Below are 19,296 nucleotides of genomic sequence, written 5' to 3'. Positions count from 1 at the left end.
AGTTAGCAATATAATAGTTAAAATTCAATAGTGAAGTTAAAGAATAAAATTTGAGGACATCTCAGGAAGTTGAATAAAGTCAAGGAGATGATTGTGGAAACGTTATACAATGTATATTGTATTGCTTTCCATGTTAACGAATGAGCTGCAACTCCTTTATCCATTCACTCACTCATGAATATTTAATGAGCACCTACTAGGTGTCATGCACTGCTTAAAAAACAGAGGAATTCCTATCTTTGAAGAATGCTCATTCTATGGATGAGATAATGACAAAATTATAATAGATGCTAAAATGACAAATATGAAGATAAATAAGAGAGGATGTTATAAACTGAATAGTTTTCCCCAATTTTTATGTCAAAGTCGTAACCCCTAATGTGATAGTATTTGGAAGTGAAGCCTTTGGGAGAGAATTAGGTCATGATGGGATCAGTGCCCTTATAAAGAGAGACATGGGGGAGCTCTTTCTCTCCCTCCATCACAGCAAGATGGTGGGTATCGGCAAACCAGGAAGAGGCCTCCAATCAGTCTCCAAATCTGCCTGTACCTTGATCTTGGGACTTCCCACCCTCCATAGTGAGAAATAAATGTCTATTGTTTAAGTCATCCAGTCTATGCTGTTTTGTTACAATAGCCAAAGCTGACTTATACAGAAGAGAAAAAGGAATGAAGGAGTGAGAGAAACAGAGTCGTTAGGCAGACCCTCTGTGAAGGCAACATTTAGAGGGTGCTGTGAATGAAGTTAAGAGAGGGAGCAATGTGGGGGCAGAGCACAGTACACAGGCCCTGAGGCAGAGGCATTCTTGCTTTTGCCATTCAAGCAAAAGCAAGGGGGTCTGTGCCACGGGAACAGAGTAGTTGGGGAGTTGTAGTAAATGTAACCACAGAGGTACCCAGCAGCAGATCGTGAAGGGCCTGTTAAGCCAAAGTCATGACTTTGTAGGTTTAGTTCAGGGATTGGCAATCTTTTTTATAAAAAGCCAAATCGTAAATATTTTAAGTTTGCAGGCTAGAGGGTCTCTGCAACTGCTCAACTCTGTTCTTATAGCCACAGACAAATATAAACAAATAGGTTTAGCTGTGTTTCAATTCAACTTTATTTACAAAAATAGGCGGTGGGCCAGATTTGGTCACATGGGTCATATCGATCCTTGTAATCAGTGTGATTGCGATGGGAAACCTCTGGAGGCTTATATTCACTTCCACTGTTCCACTTTCTCTGTGAAACAAGAAGCAAGGTCATCATCTAATAAGGGATGCTATATTTTTGGGGAGACAAAAGTCTGAAATAAGCACCTTGAACACTGATTAGGAAAATAAATCTGTATTGCTAGGTTAGATACACTGAGGGTTCACATTCACTTTGTGGTCAAATGTAATACCAACTGGTCAGCAATGGGTTTTGTTGCTGTTATTTTATTCTTGTCACTAGTGTTGGTGATTTGTCTGTTTAATTTTGACCACATTTGTATGGCACTCACTGTGGATCAGGCACTATTCTAAGCGCTTCACAGATATTAATTTACCTAACTCCTGCTGCTTGGATGTAGCCAGGGGAAAGTGGAGAGTTGAACTGACCAGAAAGGGGGTATTGTCAGGCCAGTACAGTAAGGTCAGAGAGAGAGAAGGGTGAGGAGGTATGACAGAGTGACTGGAATCATAAACCCACAGAATTCAAGCCAGGTAATCTGGAATTAAGGACGGGGGGCGGTGTCAGGGTGAGGCGGGGACTAGTGGATAGGAAAATGATGGTCATGGAGGGGAAGGGTCAGAGGTTCATTCGGAGTTGAAACATTATAGGAATCAGGTAATGAGTAGATCAAGGTAGATGACTGTCTTCTAGGGGGGTGTAGCTACGATACTATTTCCTTGACAAAGTCTTAGTTTTACTAAGGGATGGACCTAAGCTGAACCTTGGACACACATGTTACTAAATCTTACTAAAATCCCAATGTGATCATGCCTCGAACTTTCAGTAGCTCTCCGCTGCCTCCATTGCAAGATCTTCAGACTGAATTTTGAATGGAACCCACAACATGGCCTTCAGAAACTCTTAGAAGCTTCCTCACTGGTTTATTTGTAAATTCTCTACTCTAACTAAACTGTGTGCCAATACTCTCATGAAAACACTGTACACACTGTAGTCTGCAACCTTTTACACACAATTCCAACCTCCTCAAATGCCTTTCCCCATTTCTCAAACTTAATATTCAACTTTCGATATCCAACCAAACCTCCACATTCTCTGTCAACTTTCTTTGACCCTGTAAGACTGAACTCTGTATTATGCAACCTTCATCAATTAAGGTCTTTCAGTAAGTTCCTTAAGCTGGGGTGGGGGTGTTTCATAGTCTTCTGTATCACCCACGACACCTGTGCCATATCATGCACAAAGCATTGACTCAATTACTTTTATTTTATTTAGAAAATTATCTTGTGAAAGACATTGTGTCAGGACATTCATAGAGATACTAAAGAAAAAATAATTATCTCACTAAAGAATAATTTAAATTCTATGGATGAGAGATATTTTGTGGGCAAGGCAAAGATTTCTTTGTTCTTTTAGTTTGGGTTGTATAAAAAGGAGAGCAAGAATGTAGTTAAGACAAAGAATGATTTTCATTTGCAAATATTTTTCCTAAATTATATGAGGAAAATAATCAATGTGAAGAAAATTATAGAAGAGGGATACAAAAAATCCTCCCCAAATCTGACCACCTCTACAGAAATACTCTTATAATTTCAGGGTATTTCTTTCAAGTATGTTTCCCAGCACATACACTTTTTAAACATAATTATAATCATAATCATACCAGGAACAAAACTTTATATTCTTTTTCATTTGGAATTATAACATAATAATTTCTTCTACATAATATGCACTGTTTCCAAAAAGTAGTCACAGTATCTCACTCTGAAAAAAATCTACCCTAAAGAGTTGTCCCTTATTTTAGCTGTCAAAGATACTTTTTGGGGTAGCTTTCAAGATTAGCATCTCTTTGAATGACAAGCTAACATCCCTGAATGATAGTGAGTCACCTCTCAAAAGACCCCACTCTCCATTTCTCATTTTTATACTTATAAAACTGATACATTCTTAGTTCTTATCATTTGCCAACATCCTGACTGGGTTTTTACCCCTTAGAGACAAGATGTTTCATTCATATATGGGTCCAGGGTGGTTTAGGATATTTTTTCTCCAATATATGACAGCACATCTAATCCACTGGGGTAATTAATGGTATTATCATGCAGAATTATTTACTAACATTTCATTAAGGAAAGTCATAGTGATGTTGATATGAAAACAAATGTATTTTCTCACATCACATAGCAAATATTAGTAATAACTAAGGACATAAACTAGTCAGACCAGACCCAGACTGAAATAACCCAAGTAAATCACTAACATAATTGTAAAAACTGTAGACATGTAGGAAGAAAAGGAAATGACATAATGCCTGATATTTGCTGAAGTTGCTGTCGCTCTGCAATTTTCAACAGACAGCTCTACTGTAAATAACATAGTCACTAGTGGGGTCACTTGTCTTGACCTTAAGAACCCCTCAGAAATGACAATTTGAATCCAAATGGTGGTTTTCTAAAGCAGACACTTTTACAATCACTGATTCCTAGAATAGGCACAACAAATTACTCACTCCTCAAAACATCTTTCATTCGCATAGAACATAACCAGAAAGAGCCTCAGATGTTCATGAAACATGTTGGGTTTTCGGCATTGCGTTATCCTGTGGTGCTCTGCAATCAATTACTGTTATACCACCATCATTAATAATTTTCTTAATGAAAATGATTCTGTTGATCTCCGTTGTATTTTAATTATCAGAGTTAAGCATAATTACACTGCAGCTCTGAGCTGGCATGTGGACTCCTTTAGGGCGCAATTTTGTTTTAACACACTGATAATGTAATTTTACATTGTGTCAGTTTGTTTGGTTATTATCCAGTTGTACAATTCCACTGTATTCCTGATAACAGATAATAACCTTAGTACCTCCTATATCCTGAAGTCATTTAAAAAGCAATATTGGAATTCTGCCGACTAGCTAACTTAATCGCCTTATGATTTTATAATTCCCGCTGTTAAATATTTGGTTCAGGCACCCACCCTCTTTTAAAAATACCATAAAACTAGACAACGGTTACACATTTTCTATGAATTACAGAACGGTTAGATAAACACTTAAAATATGAGCACGATTTTTTTTTCTTTTTAAAATAGCTTCTTATTTATATAATATTAAGCCCTTTAGGTGAAGTTAAACAGGAACTTATAGGCTACTTTGAAAATTGGCGACCATGTTAGACAAGGCTGTTGTTTCAAAATTCTAGCAACATTCAACAGATTCACAATTTTCAGGTGGAAAATCATCCAGACTTTGCAAGAGTCCTCATACGAAAAGATCTTTGTTTTGGAAAGTTGATCGATTTAGTCAGTGTGTAGAACATTGCTCATCCAAGTTAGGTCCTATTAGAATTTCTGCCATTATTTCAACAATGCCTAGCATAGGATCTTGAACATAGTAGACAATCAATAAAAGCTTAAAAGAAATCATTGCATGGTTACATTTGTGCAAACAAGCAAAATCAGAACTCTGAGGGTGGTCACAGAATGATTTTGAGATTGGTCTTCTATGCGATTTTATTTTTTTAATTTTTTTAAAGATTTTATTTATTTATTTGAGAGAGAGAGAAAGTGAGAGAGAGAGAGAGAGAGGACAAGCCGGGGGAGTGGGAGAGGGAGCAGTTTCCTGACATAGTGGGGAACCCGATGTGGGACTCGTTCTCAGGACCCTGGGATCATGACCTGAGCTGAAGGCAGGCACTTAACCCACTGAGCCACCAATGCGCCCCTTCTACGTGACTTTAAATTGCTGTGGTCTTAAAAGCAGCAGAGATACTAACACAAAGTACTGCTGTCACTGCTATTTTAGCTCACCACAGAATGAGGGAAAAAGAACACAGAGTTGCTGATAAACACAGTTGCAAATTTGTGAAGAAGAGCAATAACTTGTAATCTTGGCCCAGTGAAGGGCATAATCAAAACTCTGTTAATTGTATAATTGGGAACTGAAAGTCAACATGCTCAAGACTGGATCCCAGTTTCACCATGTATAAGCCAAAGATACTTGAATTATTTACTTAACTTACCTAAACCCTCAGTTTACTCATCTGTAAAGTAGGGATAATGCTGCTTATATCATGAGCCTGTTTAATGGTAAATAAGAAAATGTAGATACAGTATTTAAAACAATGCCTGCATAGAATAAGTGCTTAGTAAATGGTGACTGCTATATTAGTATTAATAGTATTATCATTATCATCTTGATACTAGACATTTTCGGTAAGACTTGCACTAAAAATAAAAATATTATGTGTTCAAGGGGAAAAAAGTCCAGTAACATCTTCAGGCAAATGCTTCAGGCCTTTGATTCTATAATATAGTTCTCTGCAGGGACTGTGGTGTGGGTTCAATGGTAACTGAGTGAGAGCTTTGGAATCCCTGGCTCTAAATCTGGTACCAGATGACATGTTTTTTTGCACACTTGCTTGATGCCAACATATAGGCCTGGTTTCATTTCCTCTAAGTTTGTACTGACAGGTCCACAAGGGCAAATTGGATTGAGTATAAGATAATTAGCAATATACTATTTATAATAATATACACAGTTAAGTTTATGGCATTCTTCCTCTCAAAAATTCTGCAACATAGCCATGGCTATTCCATTTTCACAGCTGAGGAAATCAAGATTTATAGGATACGTGATTTGCCCAAAGTCACATACCAGCAACATTTTTTAAAATGATCCTGTGCTTTCATATAAAAACAAATCTGGGTGCTCCTGGGTGGCTCAGTCGTTAAGCATCTGCCTTCAGCTCAGGTCATGATGGGATCGAGCCCCACATTGGGCTCCTTGCTCAGCGGGAAGCCTGCTTCTCCCTCTCCCACTCCCCCTGCTTGTGTTCCCTCTCTCTCTGTCTCACTCTCTGTCAAATAAATAAATAAAATCTTTAAAAAAACAAACAAAAACCAAACAAATCTTTGTGGTTAAGGTGGGAGGGAGTGAGGGTAAACGGATACCTTTTCACTCTTCTGATTGGCAATGTTTATTCTCTTAGTCTTCATACCTAGAGAACGTGTCTACTCTGAAATGACAACCCCATGAAAAACTCAATTATTCCTCACTTGAACTGAATGAACAAACCCACAAGCTCAAGGCTTAATTCTGAGCACTCAGAAACAAATACAAAAATAACTTGAAGTAACCCATTTACTTCTAATATGTAAGAAGGTCACCATACTGTGCAAATACTACAAAGTAAAGAACAGCGTGGTATATAGAGAAGAAAAGTCGATCCTCTGATACTCAACAGGCATTCGTGGACTTTAGGAGTTAGTGAGCAGGCCTTGCTGATCCTACCCCCCAGCATCCTCCCTTTAACTCCAGCATGCTGCTTTCCAGTCTTTTTCCCTTGGAGATAAGTAAATTAGAATTATCTGGAGTCTGTTGAGATTAATGGCAAAAAACAGATGACCCAACAAGTCTGGTCCATCAATGTCTGGATGAGCTAATTACTTTCTAGAATGACAGGGGGTAGTTGAGGCAGGGAAAAAAGTACATCAGATTACAATATTAATGCCAAATACTATACTTTTTTACTTTGATAAAACAAGATGATGGCAGCCTGTCACATAGCACTAAGTGATATAATATAATTTTATAATAATTATTTGATGGACACCCTGGAAATGAAAACTATAGTTATATTTAATTTTGCTATTAGCTCACATTAAATAATACTTTAAGAAGTAAGTATGCCTCTTAAATGGGAATAGTTACACATTAAGTGGCCTATCTAACACACCGTAAGAAAATGATATTAAAAATTTCACAGTCAGGGCGTTTAAAAAATGCTACACATATGCATTTTACATTCTATTTGTCAATAGGTACTGATATGTTCTCAGATAGCCAGGTCCTCTAATAATGATTCCGGCATAGAATTCATAAGTAATTTAGGTTCTTAGGTAGGAAACGAAATAAGGAAATACAATTTTGGCATCAGGAATTTGTCATCTTCGGCGAGCGCTTCTTAGACATTAGGAATCACGTGTTCCATCTAACTGCACAAAGTTAGCCCATCGAGCAACTAGTCCTTTGTATCTCTCAGCAGCACTTTGGTTTCACTTGGAGAACTATTTTTTCTCTATCTTAGTGGCTCATGTGCGGTTAATTCTACTCTAAGGATGATTGTTCTGCCAGGGAGAGTCATTGAGACTAATTGGATCAAAGACTGGTATGTGATGTGCCCTAATCGAAACCCAGAAAAGCTGTTTTTACTGGAATTTCAATGCTTGTAGAATAAGTCTGGAGCTTCCCACTGCCCGAAGAAAATGTTTCTGAAAATGAAACCCACAAAAGAAAGAAGGGGCAGAAAACAGAGACAGTCTGGGGACAGTTTGAGCAACTGGATTAAGCTATTCCTGAAATCCAAAACATCTTTGGACTCTCAGTTTTATGACCCCCCTACCCCCAACACACACACACACACACACACACACACACACACACACACACAAAAAAAAAAAAAACTCTTTTTTTTTTTTTTTGGATAAGCCAATTTCCTTTGGATTTCTATCACTTGAAAGCAGTCCCAAATAATAAATTACATACATACATACATACATACATATTATGAAAATGCCTCACACATTATGGATGTCCAAGTCAATACTTATGAAAGCAAAATCACCAAACCTTCCAACTACAAAACTCTTTTGCTTTAAGGAGCCTTATCATACCTGTAAGCCTACGAAGACAGCAAACTCAGAATCCACGGGGTCCTGATAAGAGTGCTTCCTTGGGTCATATTTTCCATGACTCAAATGATCCCTAGTACAATCACAGCATATTAAGGTATTCACAGAACTTTGAGACATAGTCTTGGTGAGCCATCCCCTCCCTCCAAAGGCAATCTGAATAGTAGGAGTTAGTATCAGGCCTCTGAAGCCCATCTAGGAGATCAGAATAGAGCTTAGAGGAGAGTTTTTCTGAGTGTGTTACCCAGAACACTAATTCCAACGGGTGTCCATTTGAAAAAAAAATATATATATCATATGGTCAAACGAGTTAAACAGGTGTTTTACTATAGAACTTCTCAGTATTAATGCCAGCCGGCATTGTGAGTTTTCAAGAGGGGCCATGATAGGCGATATGAGGTGATAGGGCTCTTTTTTTAATGAACTTGGGATTCTGTATAATGTATTTGGGGAGGGCGATACCATAATATATGCTCTTTGTGATTTCCAGGCATAAATACCTGAGTGATCAGAAGAATTTACTAATCATATAATAATGGCAGGGGGAAATCAGAGTCCCACAGTACCGGGATATAGGATTTGGAATGATCAAGACCTGGATTCAAATACGACTCCATTGTTAGCTCTCCATGACCAAGAACAGCCATACTATCTAAGTCATAATGGCAAACTATGTAAAATAAAAAACACATTACCTATGTCATTGAGCTGTTTGAAAGCCTAATGCAGGGAAAAATTATTCTAATATGTATAACTCAGACCCTAAGTTAGACAAATGCATGTTTGAACCCCACTCCAACCGCTTACTAGTTATGTGACCATGGCAAATTATCTAACCCACCATTCACTTTTTCTAAAATAGAGTAGTATATTAATTACTTCACTGGCGGTATTAAATGAAGACAAAATGAAATAATGCCTGTACAGTAGTTACTGCAGTCCCTGCTGTTTGAACCACAATACCAATAGTTCTTAAGTTGAACAATATCAAATTACCTTTTGTAGGTTAAGAACCATTACATAGCCATAATCCATATGGTTCATCATTCGAGTATGTGAAATGTCTATTACAGTTTCTGGCAACCACTCATCCTTTGTTTATCTGGTTAGCCAATCAATATTTATTTAGTGCTTTTTTTTTGTACAGGCAGCATACCAGACCAAGGATAGGAATGCGACTAAGACATAGTTCTTGCCCTCGGTAACAACCACAGCGTTTTAGTTTTTTCTTTTGCTAAAAGTTAATAGTTAACTTTTTACCTTTTTTTCTAACTTTTAGCTTTTTTACTTTTTTCTTTGAACCCATATAATAATGATTGTAAAACAAGGTAATGAAGAACAATGAGGGAAACGCATACAATCTGGTATGGCGGTACCATGGAGAGGATTCAGCGGTGCTCAGTAACGGCGGTTATTAGTAACCATGTACGAGACTAGCACGTAGTTGGGCTCATGCATGCTTTATGAGTTAATTAATTAGTAACCTTCTATAAATTCCTCCAAATTATTTATTGCCAAAAGACTTAACAAATAGCCAACCATAATACAAACACATAAACATGTTCAAGTTAAAGTACTCCACTGAACATGGAATTGCAGTTTTGCCATATTTCTTTCCTTAGATATAACGATATAACAATCATTGCTCCCAAAAGAATGGCTGACTTAAAAATGCAATGGATTTGGATTATGACAAGAGAACAGCTATTTTCTTGGTTCCTCCATATTATATTGCCATCACAGAGATAAGACATTGTACGACAAAAATTTATTCCTCGTAATTAATCCTACATTCCAAGGCCTCTTTTGTATTTCTGCATTCTGAATGCGGGCATTGGTAAACTGGCTCACTATAACATTTCCTTCCACTTTGATGGATCATATTGACATATCCTGGGAAAATCACACTTCCCTTCTAGCTAAAAGCTCCCACCAGCATACCACAGGTAGTTCAGGTTAGAAAAATGAGTGGGTTTGGGACCAGCAATTATAGAAGGAAAAGGAATATAATCAGATCCTGGTGTGCAGATTGTTTTTTTAGCTTGCAAATTCCCTCTTTCCGGTGTTTCAACTTTCAAAGGCTTATGGTAGTTTAAAGGCAATCCTCTTATAAGTGTACAAATTGTAATGATTATAGGAACAAGTTGTAATTGTTTCTAGCAAGTTTTTAAGAGTCTTTGATGTTATGATTAGTGTTTTATATGTTAATATATTGATAGGGGTTCTTATTTGCTTGTTCCCATGTATGCTTTTATGGTTTCTAGGTTCAATGTGCAAATAAATCTTTGATCTCAGTAGGTCTGTTTGGTTAAAAAAGAAAGCTAAAAGAAATTAAACATGAGAAGCCCAAGGTTTTGCAATATTTACGAAGAGGCACGATTAGGGATTTCACTGTAAGAGTACAGAGCTGGGGCCCATAACTTGAATATGGAGAAAAGTGCCCCAAACCACACCACACACGAAGAGGGGCCTGTGTCTGGGAGTGCCATCATGGACCTTCGGCTCCTTTGTAAACAGGGTGTACCTAGATGAGGGGTCTAGGTTAATACCACACTGAGCAAATCAAAGGCAAAGCTCCATAAGCCATTGGCTTCCTCTTTCCCCGTTTGCCTCCTGCCCTTAGAAATTACCATGGGGAAGAATTCTCAGTCTTTGCAATGGTTTCACTTTCAGCTATCCCCATCATGAGTGATTTCAAGAAACTGGCTGGAATGCAGTGCCTCCTGCAGCATGCACGCTGACATGAATTGCTGAATTTCAAAAGGATATTACTTTCTGTAGATAATGTCTAAGAGAGAGGAACCTGGGATTTCATCAAACTGGCTATCAATAAAGCTAGTAGAAGGAGGGTACCAGTCACGCCACTCAAATACAGCATTAGGTAAATGTGCGCAGTGCTGTCATTAATGGTATAACACTTTCTGTCTTATATTATAAAGAAAAAGCACCAGTAGGCTTTGCTGGAAACACAGGTTAGAGAGATTCTTGAGGGGAAAAAAGGAAGAGAGAGGATCACATTTCACTTTGCATTCCCATTCCAGCTCACTTGGTGCGGTCCTGCCATGCTCAGGTCCAAAACTTGCAAAGAGAGAGGGAAATGATCCTGCATTTACCTTTGCTGTACACAATGCAGTTGTTTTTGTTGTCTTCCACTCCTTGCCAAGTCACATCCAGGAGCCACTTGGGACCAGCAGTCAGCACCATTGGGACCTGAGCCTTTGTCTTCTGCAGAAAGAATGATAACAAACAGATGCCATTTGCCTTCGTTGATTAAAAACTTGAATAATAACTGAACTAATCATTTTATTTTTACAAACAACTAAATCTCCCAAACCATAATCCAAGTCCTTATTCCCCTGTCTCATAATATCTTTTTAAGACGACAGAAGCTGTAAGGCTTTACTGCTTTCACTAATCTGAATGGTAGAATTATTATCAAGGACTTTTTTTTTTTCCCCCTAAATGATACTGGATCAGATCTCCAAGATTAGACAGATCTCTTGCGGCTCTGAATTATAAAGAGAATGCAGAGGACTTTCATTGCAAAGAGCAGAGTGTTTAGAAGTGAACTTTAGACACATTGTACTTTACTATCAACAGGATCTCACTATTTCCTGAAACAGACAGGAAAGAATTTAAAGAATCAGGATCCATTTCAAAGCTCTATCCTGAGCAACATTTATATTAGAGTAGGAATTTATTTCGAATGAATAATGAAATCTACCCAGCCCCCTCTACTAAGTGTGGATATGTAGTCTGAAATAATAATAATGCTAATGATTCACCATACATTGTCTCCAAAAGACTATAAAAGAGGAATCGTGAATAAATTTAGATGCAGGGCAACTAAAGCATGACATCCCTTGCTCTGAGAAGCACAGAGAGCCCGGAGACATGCACCCTAGTTCTAACAAAACATTTCCAGTTGTACATTTTAAATATAAGGCTCAAAGGGTTCATCATTTTAGGCTGCTTGGCGTCCAAACTGTTTGTCTTTGATTATGTTAAAAGTGGCAGGAAATAAACTGGGAAGAAACAGGTGAGCTTTAGAGCAAGACTGTTTTTTCCCGATGAGTCACAGTGAACTGGCATTCAGACTTTTATCATCCACCAGACCATGTCTGTATATCAAATATCACAAAGCCACAACACAGACTACAATGCAAGGGTCTCAAGGTAATTTTTGAACTGAATCTTCACCTAGATATGATCCTGCCAAAGAGATCTCAGCTCATTCTGGGACTTCGCTACAAATTTCCCAAATTGGCATTAATAAGTATTCACTCGAGGAGTTCCATGTAATCTGGTCATTTCAAATCCCTCAGGAATCTGGAAAACCCATTTCACCCGCTGAACGACAACAATGATAGCGTCTGAGACATGGATCTATTGTTAGCTTCAAACCCATATTGACAATGCGGCATAAGATGAATGTTAACCCATTTCTTGAAGTATCAATTATATTGTAAGAGGTAGAACTACCATAAAACATACTGTTTAATGAAAAAATCAATCATAATGGATAAATTAAAAAAAGAAGTCTGAAAAAATATTTCAAATATTAAAGGAGATGGTAAACCAGATCAATGCTGAGAAATACTAGCATACTATTTTTTTTATATTCATACTTTGATTCATTTTAAATTCTTAATTTTTCAACTACATATCTTAAAATTTGGCAAACATTTATCTGGTGCTTTACACAGTCAGAGAAACTTCTCTAGTAACAAACTACCGAAATTGTCCCTGAAAGTACAGTCTTCCAGGATAGTTATGGGAAAGCCCTAGAGGAGAGAAAAATTTTATATCATTTTTTAAACAATACAGGCAAAAATGTTTTCAAGTTATCTTTATGGTTATTAGTCTGAGTGACCATTTTTATTTCCGTTTGAAAACAGAATTGAGGACAAGCAAGCTTCTTCAATCTGAAATGATAATGACCCATATCCAATTAAACATTAGGTCTTAATTATGCATATGTCAGCTTCTCTTACTACCAGAGAAACAGGTAAATCCACAGATCAGGGTCAGCAGGTCTCGGAGCAGTAGGCAGAACAAGTCACAGGAGAAAGTGCACTATTTCGATAAACCCACACGTAGGAGATTTTGTGGCCTTATTGCTAACACCTTCTCTCTTCTGGTTTTAAAGAATGGAATACAATAACAGGCACCTCCCCCATTTCTACTGTACTGTTATTTCATGGGAAAGCCATGCCTTTTATTTAATCTTTATACTCCACAGTTCTTAAAGCCACACAGATTTCTACACAGTAAATCAGCTTTTACAATTTTCCACAGATAATATGAAAAATAGATATTGATCACTTAAATTCTTTAGGGAATTTTTTAGTGTAAAGCAAATCAATTGATTTTGCTGATACTATAATCTTCTGTTCATTTATAAACATACAAACCGCCTCCATCGTGGTCCTGTGCTCAGTGCTAGGAATATGAGGACATCTTTTTTGGTGAAAGATACGGATACATAAGAAAAAGTTTAATATAATGCAAAAAGTAGGATGGTAAGGAGTATAAAGTCATGTGTAAATTGTTTTGGGATTAATGCAAGGCAAGAGAGAAACTTCTGCTGTGTGGATTCTGGGAAGATATCACAGAGAAGGTAACATGTAGACAAGATCTTAAAGGACAAACAAGGAGAATTTGCAATTGGTGGTACAGCATGTGCAAAAATCTGAGCAGTTTGTAAGAGAGTTGTGAGTACAGGAAATAGTGAGTCTTTCTGGGACTCTTTGGTTTTAACTCCTTACAAAGTCTTTAGAGCTGTTCTTGGTATGTAGAAAACACTAGATATGCATTAGCTATCATCATCATACTCTTTATTATTATTATTATTACTGGTAAGTGGAAGAAAAATAACAGCAATGTGTCTGGAAGGGCAGGTGAGAAGTATATTTTGAAGGACCTTTTCATACCAGGCAAAATCTTTTATGCTTAAATTTCTAGGCAAAGGAAACGAGTAAAGATTGTTTAACCAGGAAGAATAAGGGTACGACTATGTGTGCTACTTGTGCAGGGATTTTCTTAGACTCTTCCCAGACTTATTTAGTCTTTACGTCCATTCTCAGATTAAAAAAAAAACAACAACAACAACCCTACAACTCAAAGATTAATAATTTCTTTTAGGTCAAATAGCTGGTAGGAGGAGGACCCCATTTCTACGTCTAGCTCTGTTTCTAGACACTACCACTCCTGGGGTGACCAACCATCTGGGTTTTCCTGGGACTGAAGAGTCTCCCAGGATGTTGGATTTTCAGCACTTAAACCGGAAATTCCTGGGCAAACCGGGATGACTTATTCACCTCCACCCCTACTACTACTACTATGGTTAAAACAATATTGGTGGTTTATATCTATTGAGCACTAAATGCTGGGTATTGTACTTCCACTCAATTATCTTTTTCGATTTTTAAACTCTAGGACTTAGGTATTAACATTTTCTCCATTTAGTATATAAGTAAATTGGATTTGAAGGAATTAATTTTATGACACAAATAAAATCCTTCCTTAGTCGTAAGTTAGGCATCATGCCTTTTAAAACCTTGGAAACCTTTATTACACCCAGGCACAGGTAGAATCTGACTTATTAAGAAACTGAATTGAAGGAAAAACAATTTCTTTTACTCTAAACCAATAAAGCAAAAGCAAAAATGTAGCAAAGACTTGCTGAAAAGCTATACCCAAGCTGTAAAGTAAATAATACATAGATAAAAAATCTCAAGGGACCAGTTATTACAGTTTTGAGGAGGTAAGTCAATTTCTTTCTGAAGAAGTCAACTTTTGTAGAGATTGACTGACTTCAAAGAAGATTACCAAGTGTGAGAAGGAAGGAGTTATCCAGGATTATATGAAATCTACACTCCAGCAAAATCCATGAATAGAAAATAACAATAATATCCACATTGATCATTAGGTTCACTTTCCCATGTCTCTATCATAAGGACTCATACAAGTCTAGAATGTTAAGAGTTGGAAGCAACTTCAAAGTTCAATGAGTTTAATTCCCTAATTTAACAAATAAAGAAAGTAAGGCCAAGATGTTTATTAGCAGTTAGCACAATATGTTGGGAGAGAGTGGATATAAAAGTTATGATAGACAGAGAAACAACCCCCTAACAGTGTCCATGCTCTAAATCCCTGGAACCTATGAATATGTTACTGTACTTGGGAAAAGGGATTTTAAAGATGTGATTAAAGTTTAGGACCATGAAATGGTGAGAGTATCCTAGATTATCTGGATAAGCCCAATATAAATACATGAGTTCTTACACATAGAAGAGAAAAGCAAAACAGGAGATCAAAGGGATTCCATATGAAAAGGATTCCACCTGCCTTTGCTGCCTTTGAAGATGGCATACTGACGCTATAAACTATAACACTGTGGGGTCTGGAAACTGCGATGACTCTCAGTTTCAGGAAGCGAGGAAGCAGGGACCTCAGTTCTGCAACCTCAAGGAACTGAATTCTGCCACCAGCTCGAATGGTGGGAAATGTATTCTCTCCTAGAACCTGCAGAAAGAAATGCATCCTGCTGACCCCTTGATTTTAGTCTAATGAGGTCCATACTGGACTTCTGATCTACAGAACTGATAATAAATTTGTGTTGTTTTAAGCCAGTAAATTTGTGGTAATTTGTTTCAGCAGCAATAGAAAACTAATACAAAAGGCATTCGGGTTTACTGACTTACAGTTAAAAAAAAAAAAAAAGACTTCAAGTCCCTTATTAAAAGTTTTCAAAAGCATGAAACAGCTTCTCCTTCATTGGAATAACAAAAAAAAATCTACGTTGTCATTTCACAATCATTAGATATGCTTAATGCTCTTGTCTTCAAGTACAAGAACATACATGGTGGTGATTATACTAATTTCCGCTTCTACAATTAAGTAGTTAAAACATTTCATGATTCACCATCGACCTTGCAGTTGGGATGGAACCAAAAGGACATTAACGTTCTTGGAGTCAGATGACCTTGGTTTGAATCCTACTATGTGCTACGGTCAGGCTCCATGGCCAGAAAACCACCTAAAAGTTGAGTGTCCTGAATTTCAGAATGCACATCAGCCAAATCATTTCTATCTCAAGGAAAGTCATCTAAAGCAGCCAGCATGGTGTTCAGTGCACTGCAGATGCATGCCAAACTTTTGCTGAATAGCTACATGAATAAATGAATTAAAGATGTCCAAAAACATTTACTGAATCCTTACTGTTTCTCAGGTGCTGGTCATGTTTGTAGTTATTCACATAAAAGTCAAGAGCAAAACTCCTAAGTATCCAATTTAAACCTGGTGGTAGTCACCAGTGCTACTGATCTGTTGTTTTCAGCTCTCCGCTTTCCAGATCTCTTTTCAAGTTAGGGATGGCCATCTGAATTCACTGGACCAATAAAATTGAACAAGAGATGACTCGTGTCACTTCCACAGAGAAGGTATAAGAGCCAAAGACTCACCGCCATGCCTTGTTTTTGCTGAAGTGATCATGGAAGCGTGTAAGGAGGAAGCTCCGGGAATCACGACGGCCATGTAACATGATAAAGAAATAATCTTCTTTCTTTATGTAAAAAGTCACTGTGATATTAGAGTTGCTTGCAACCTCAGCAAAACCTAGTTATCCTCACTTATGCAAAGGTTTTCTTCATTTTTTTTTTCTATATTCAATAACCCATGGGTTTTTACAGGTTAAAGTTTGCACTTCATATCTAGGCAGTCTCTTTCAGGAATAAATCAATTCAAGGTACATAACAGGAGCCCTGAGTTTCAGTTAAACTGGCATGTTTTAAAAAGAAAAAGAAATAGTGTGCACTTTTGAGGCTCTGCATTGTAAGTTAGAAAAATGTGCACTCCTGGACACTGTTTGAACCCAGAGTTTCATGCTTCGACAGCCTACAACTAGACAAACTTGACAAGGACAAAATGGGTCAAAAGTGTCATTTCTTAGGAATAATTAGAATCATCTAATGTGGATAAAAGAGGTCAAACTAGCATCCACTTCTCACTAACCTTTGGAGTTACTGGACCGACAAAGGAGGTAGCCTTCAATAAATGTTTATACTCAAGCCAAAAGGTTAATGGAGATAAAAGTAGACAGCCCAAAGGTAAAGCACAGAGGATAATTCTAACCCAAGAAACTGGTGACATAATGCTGTCTTAGGGATTCCAAATTTTGCTGGAAATATTTGCTGAGGATTTCCAAAATGAGGCTTAGGAAGAGCTAGAAGTCTTTGGAAAATCTGACCTATGAGAAGAGCCTGACTTTACAGCAATTTAAAAGAGCTAGAAGTGTCACTTGATGGAAAAATTGGCCTCCATTGACTTTAGTTGAGGAAATACAACAAAATCTCATTAGAGAATCTCAAGCCAATGCCATGAGATGTAGCTTGATGCTGATAAAAATGCTCTCAGTGTGTTGATTCCCTAACAGGGCAATAAGTGAAGAGGGCTGAAGCCTATTTGGCAAAATCCATATATGTCTTAACAATTCATTGCTGTTTCTATTCTCTCAGCTATAACAACATATTTGATAGGAGGCATAGAAAAATTTCCAAATTACTGTGGACATTAGATTTATATAGTTAGAACCAGAAAAATGGCCAATCTCCCCCAACTGAATTATTGTCTACATCTAAATGAAAAAAAAAAAAAGGTACTGTATGTGGTTTGACCTCATACTTTACTACACAGTAAAAGTTTCAGTTAATATATCCAAGCAGTTCTCCACACTGGAATTAAATTCAAACACAATCTGATAGTCATGAAAACACTGTATCACTCTCCCTTTAAATGTGTGCAGTCTCTAGTGACAGTGAGCTTGAACTTAAAAATACCCTCACCAACAGCCTACCTATGGGGGCATAATAACTTAAAATCTTGGGCAACCAAGAGTGGGGAGAAATGTCAAGTAATATAACTCAAGACCCTACACAATTGTGTTTTCAGTAATCCTGTGCATGGCATATAGTCTCAACGTTACTGATTTGACTGGAACTATAAAACTTAGTATGGGGGCACCTGGCTGGCTCAGTCGGTGGAGCAGGCGACTCTTGATCACAGGGTAGTCAGTTCCAGCCCCACACTGGGTGGAGAGTTTACTTTAAAAAAAATCAATAAATAAAATCTTTTAAAAAATTTAGTATGGTGATTTCCACCTAATAAAACTGTGTTTTTTTAGTAAACATCCTTTAAAAAGTTATATAGGACACCATGTGAAATGTTTGAGTTTGATGCTATGAAGGCCAAATTTTTTTTTCTTTCAAAAAATAGAGGATCACTTTAAACTACAGAAACAGAATAACTCTATTACATGTGTCTTATAGGGTCAACATTATCTGTGTGATGATATAAAAACAGGTTCACTCAGACGTGACTAGGCGCATTATGAGTTTCCATTAAAGTCATGTGCTTACATTTAAAAAAGAATTAAATGGCCACTGAACTACATTGGGATGTGCCTTGGGTGAGAGTTGCCATCTTCCTTTTCTTTACTGTGTCTAAAAAGAGAGAGAGAGAGAGAGAAAGAGAGAGAGAGAGAAAGATAAAGATGTACAAATAGATCTAAAGAACTTCCAGGGTGCCTGGCTGGCTCAGTTGGAAGAGCATGAAACTCTTGATCTTGGGGTCATGAGTTTGAGCCCCACACTGGGTGTACAGATTACTTAAATAAATAAATGAATAAAAACTTTTTAAAAATTTTTAAAAAATGAAGAAGTAACTTCAGGAACTTCCAAATTCATACCAAGTATTTTACCTACAGTAATTGTTAAAGAAACAACAAAACTCCACTTAGTAAAAGATTATCAAATTTCCATTGCTTAGAGAAAATTGATGTGCTAGGCACATTTTCAAACTCAAGTTCAAATAAATTAAGAATACTCAAATAAATTAAGAAAACATGAGAAGTCTATATTGGAAAGGCATCAGTAATGTGCTCTAACGAGCACCACTCCACTATACCATTAGGCACAGATTTATGAATGAAAATCCCAGGAAGGTTTCATTAGAATAGTGTTTCTCTTGAGCACAGTTCTACAAAATATCCCTTAAGGACAGCATGAGAGTGAAATCCCAGAGAGCTTCTGCTAACAAGCGTCTTTAAGATCACTGTGGTATGTGGGATCTCAAACACGATAAGAGACTTTTCAAAAACAAAATGAGTGTGAAATAAAATGATAGAATTCTTGGCTCCTATATCCATACTCCTTATGTCAAAGACAGTTTTATCTCTATGAACCAAAAAATTTAAATAATCATTATCTCTGAGGTATATTTGCTTTTAGTTCTTAAAATTATGAAAACCCATTATCGCAACATGAGTCACTGTTAAAATATAGGAATTTCAGTATAAGAAATAATGCTCTTTTAAGAATGTGAACACAAATAGTTCCATATATCCAGGTCATTAAAATAATCTCTCTACTTCCCCCCCCAAAAAGATTATT

The 19,296-nt window shown here is 37.1% G+C and overlaps 1 protein-coding gene across 2 annotated transcripts in view; it reads right to left on the bottom strand.

Moving 5' to 3' along the window:
* Positions 1-19,296, bottom strand: part of ZFPM2 (zinc finger protein, FOG family member 2) — a 442,921-nt gene that overhangs the window by 142,181 nt on the left and 281,444 nt on the right. For both annotated transcript variants that reach the window (XM_040625722.1, XM_040625723.1), the window contains one exon: positions 10,960-11,071. In XM_040625722.1, the coding sequence (XP_040481656.1) occupies positions 10,960-11,071 (112 nt within the window). The remainder of the gene's footprint in view (positions 1-10,959; positions 11,072-19,296) is intronic.

Source organism: Ursus maritimus, unplaced genomic scaffold (assembly GCF_017311325.1).
Source record: "Ursus maritimus isolate PB19 unplaced genomic scaffold, ASM1731132v1 scaffold_9, whole genome shotgun sequence".
NCBI lineage: Eukaryota > Metazoa > Chordata > Mammalia > Carnivora > Ursidae > Ursus > Ursus maritimus.
The sequence above is the reverse complement of the archived record's forward strand: the minus strand, read 5'-3'. Positions and strand labels throughout refer to the sequence as shown.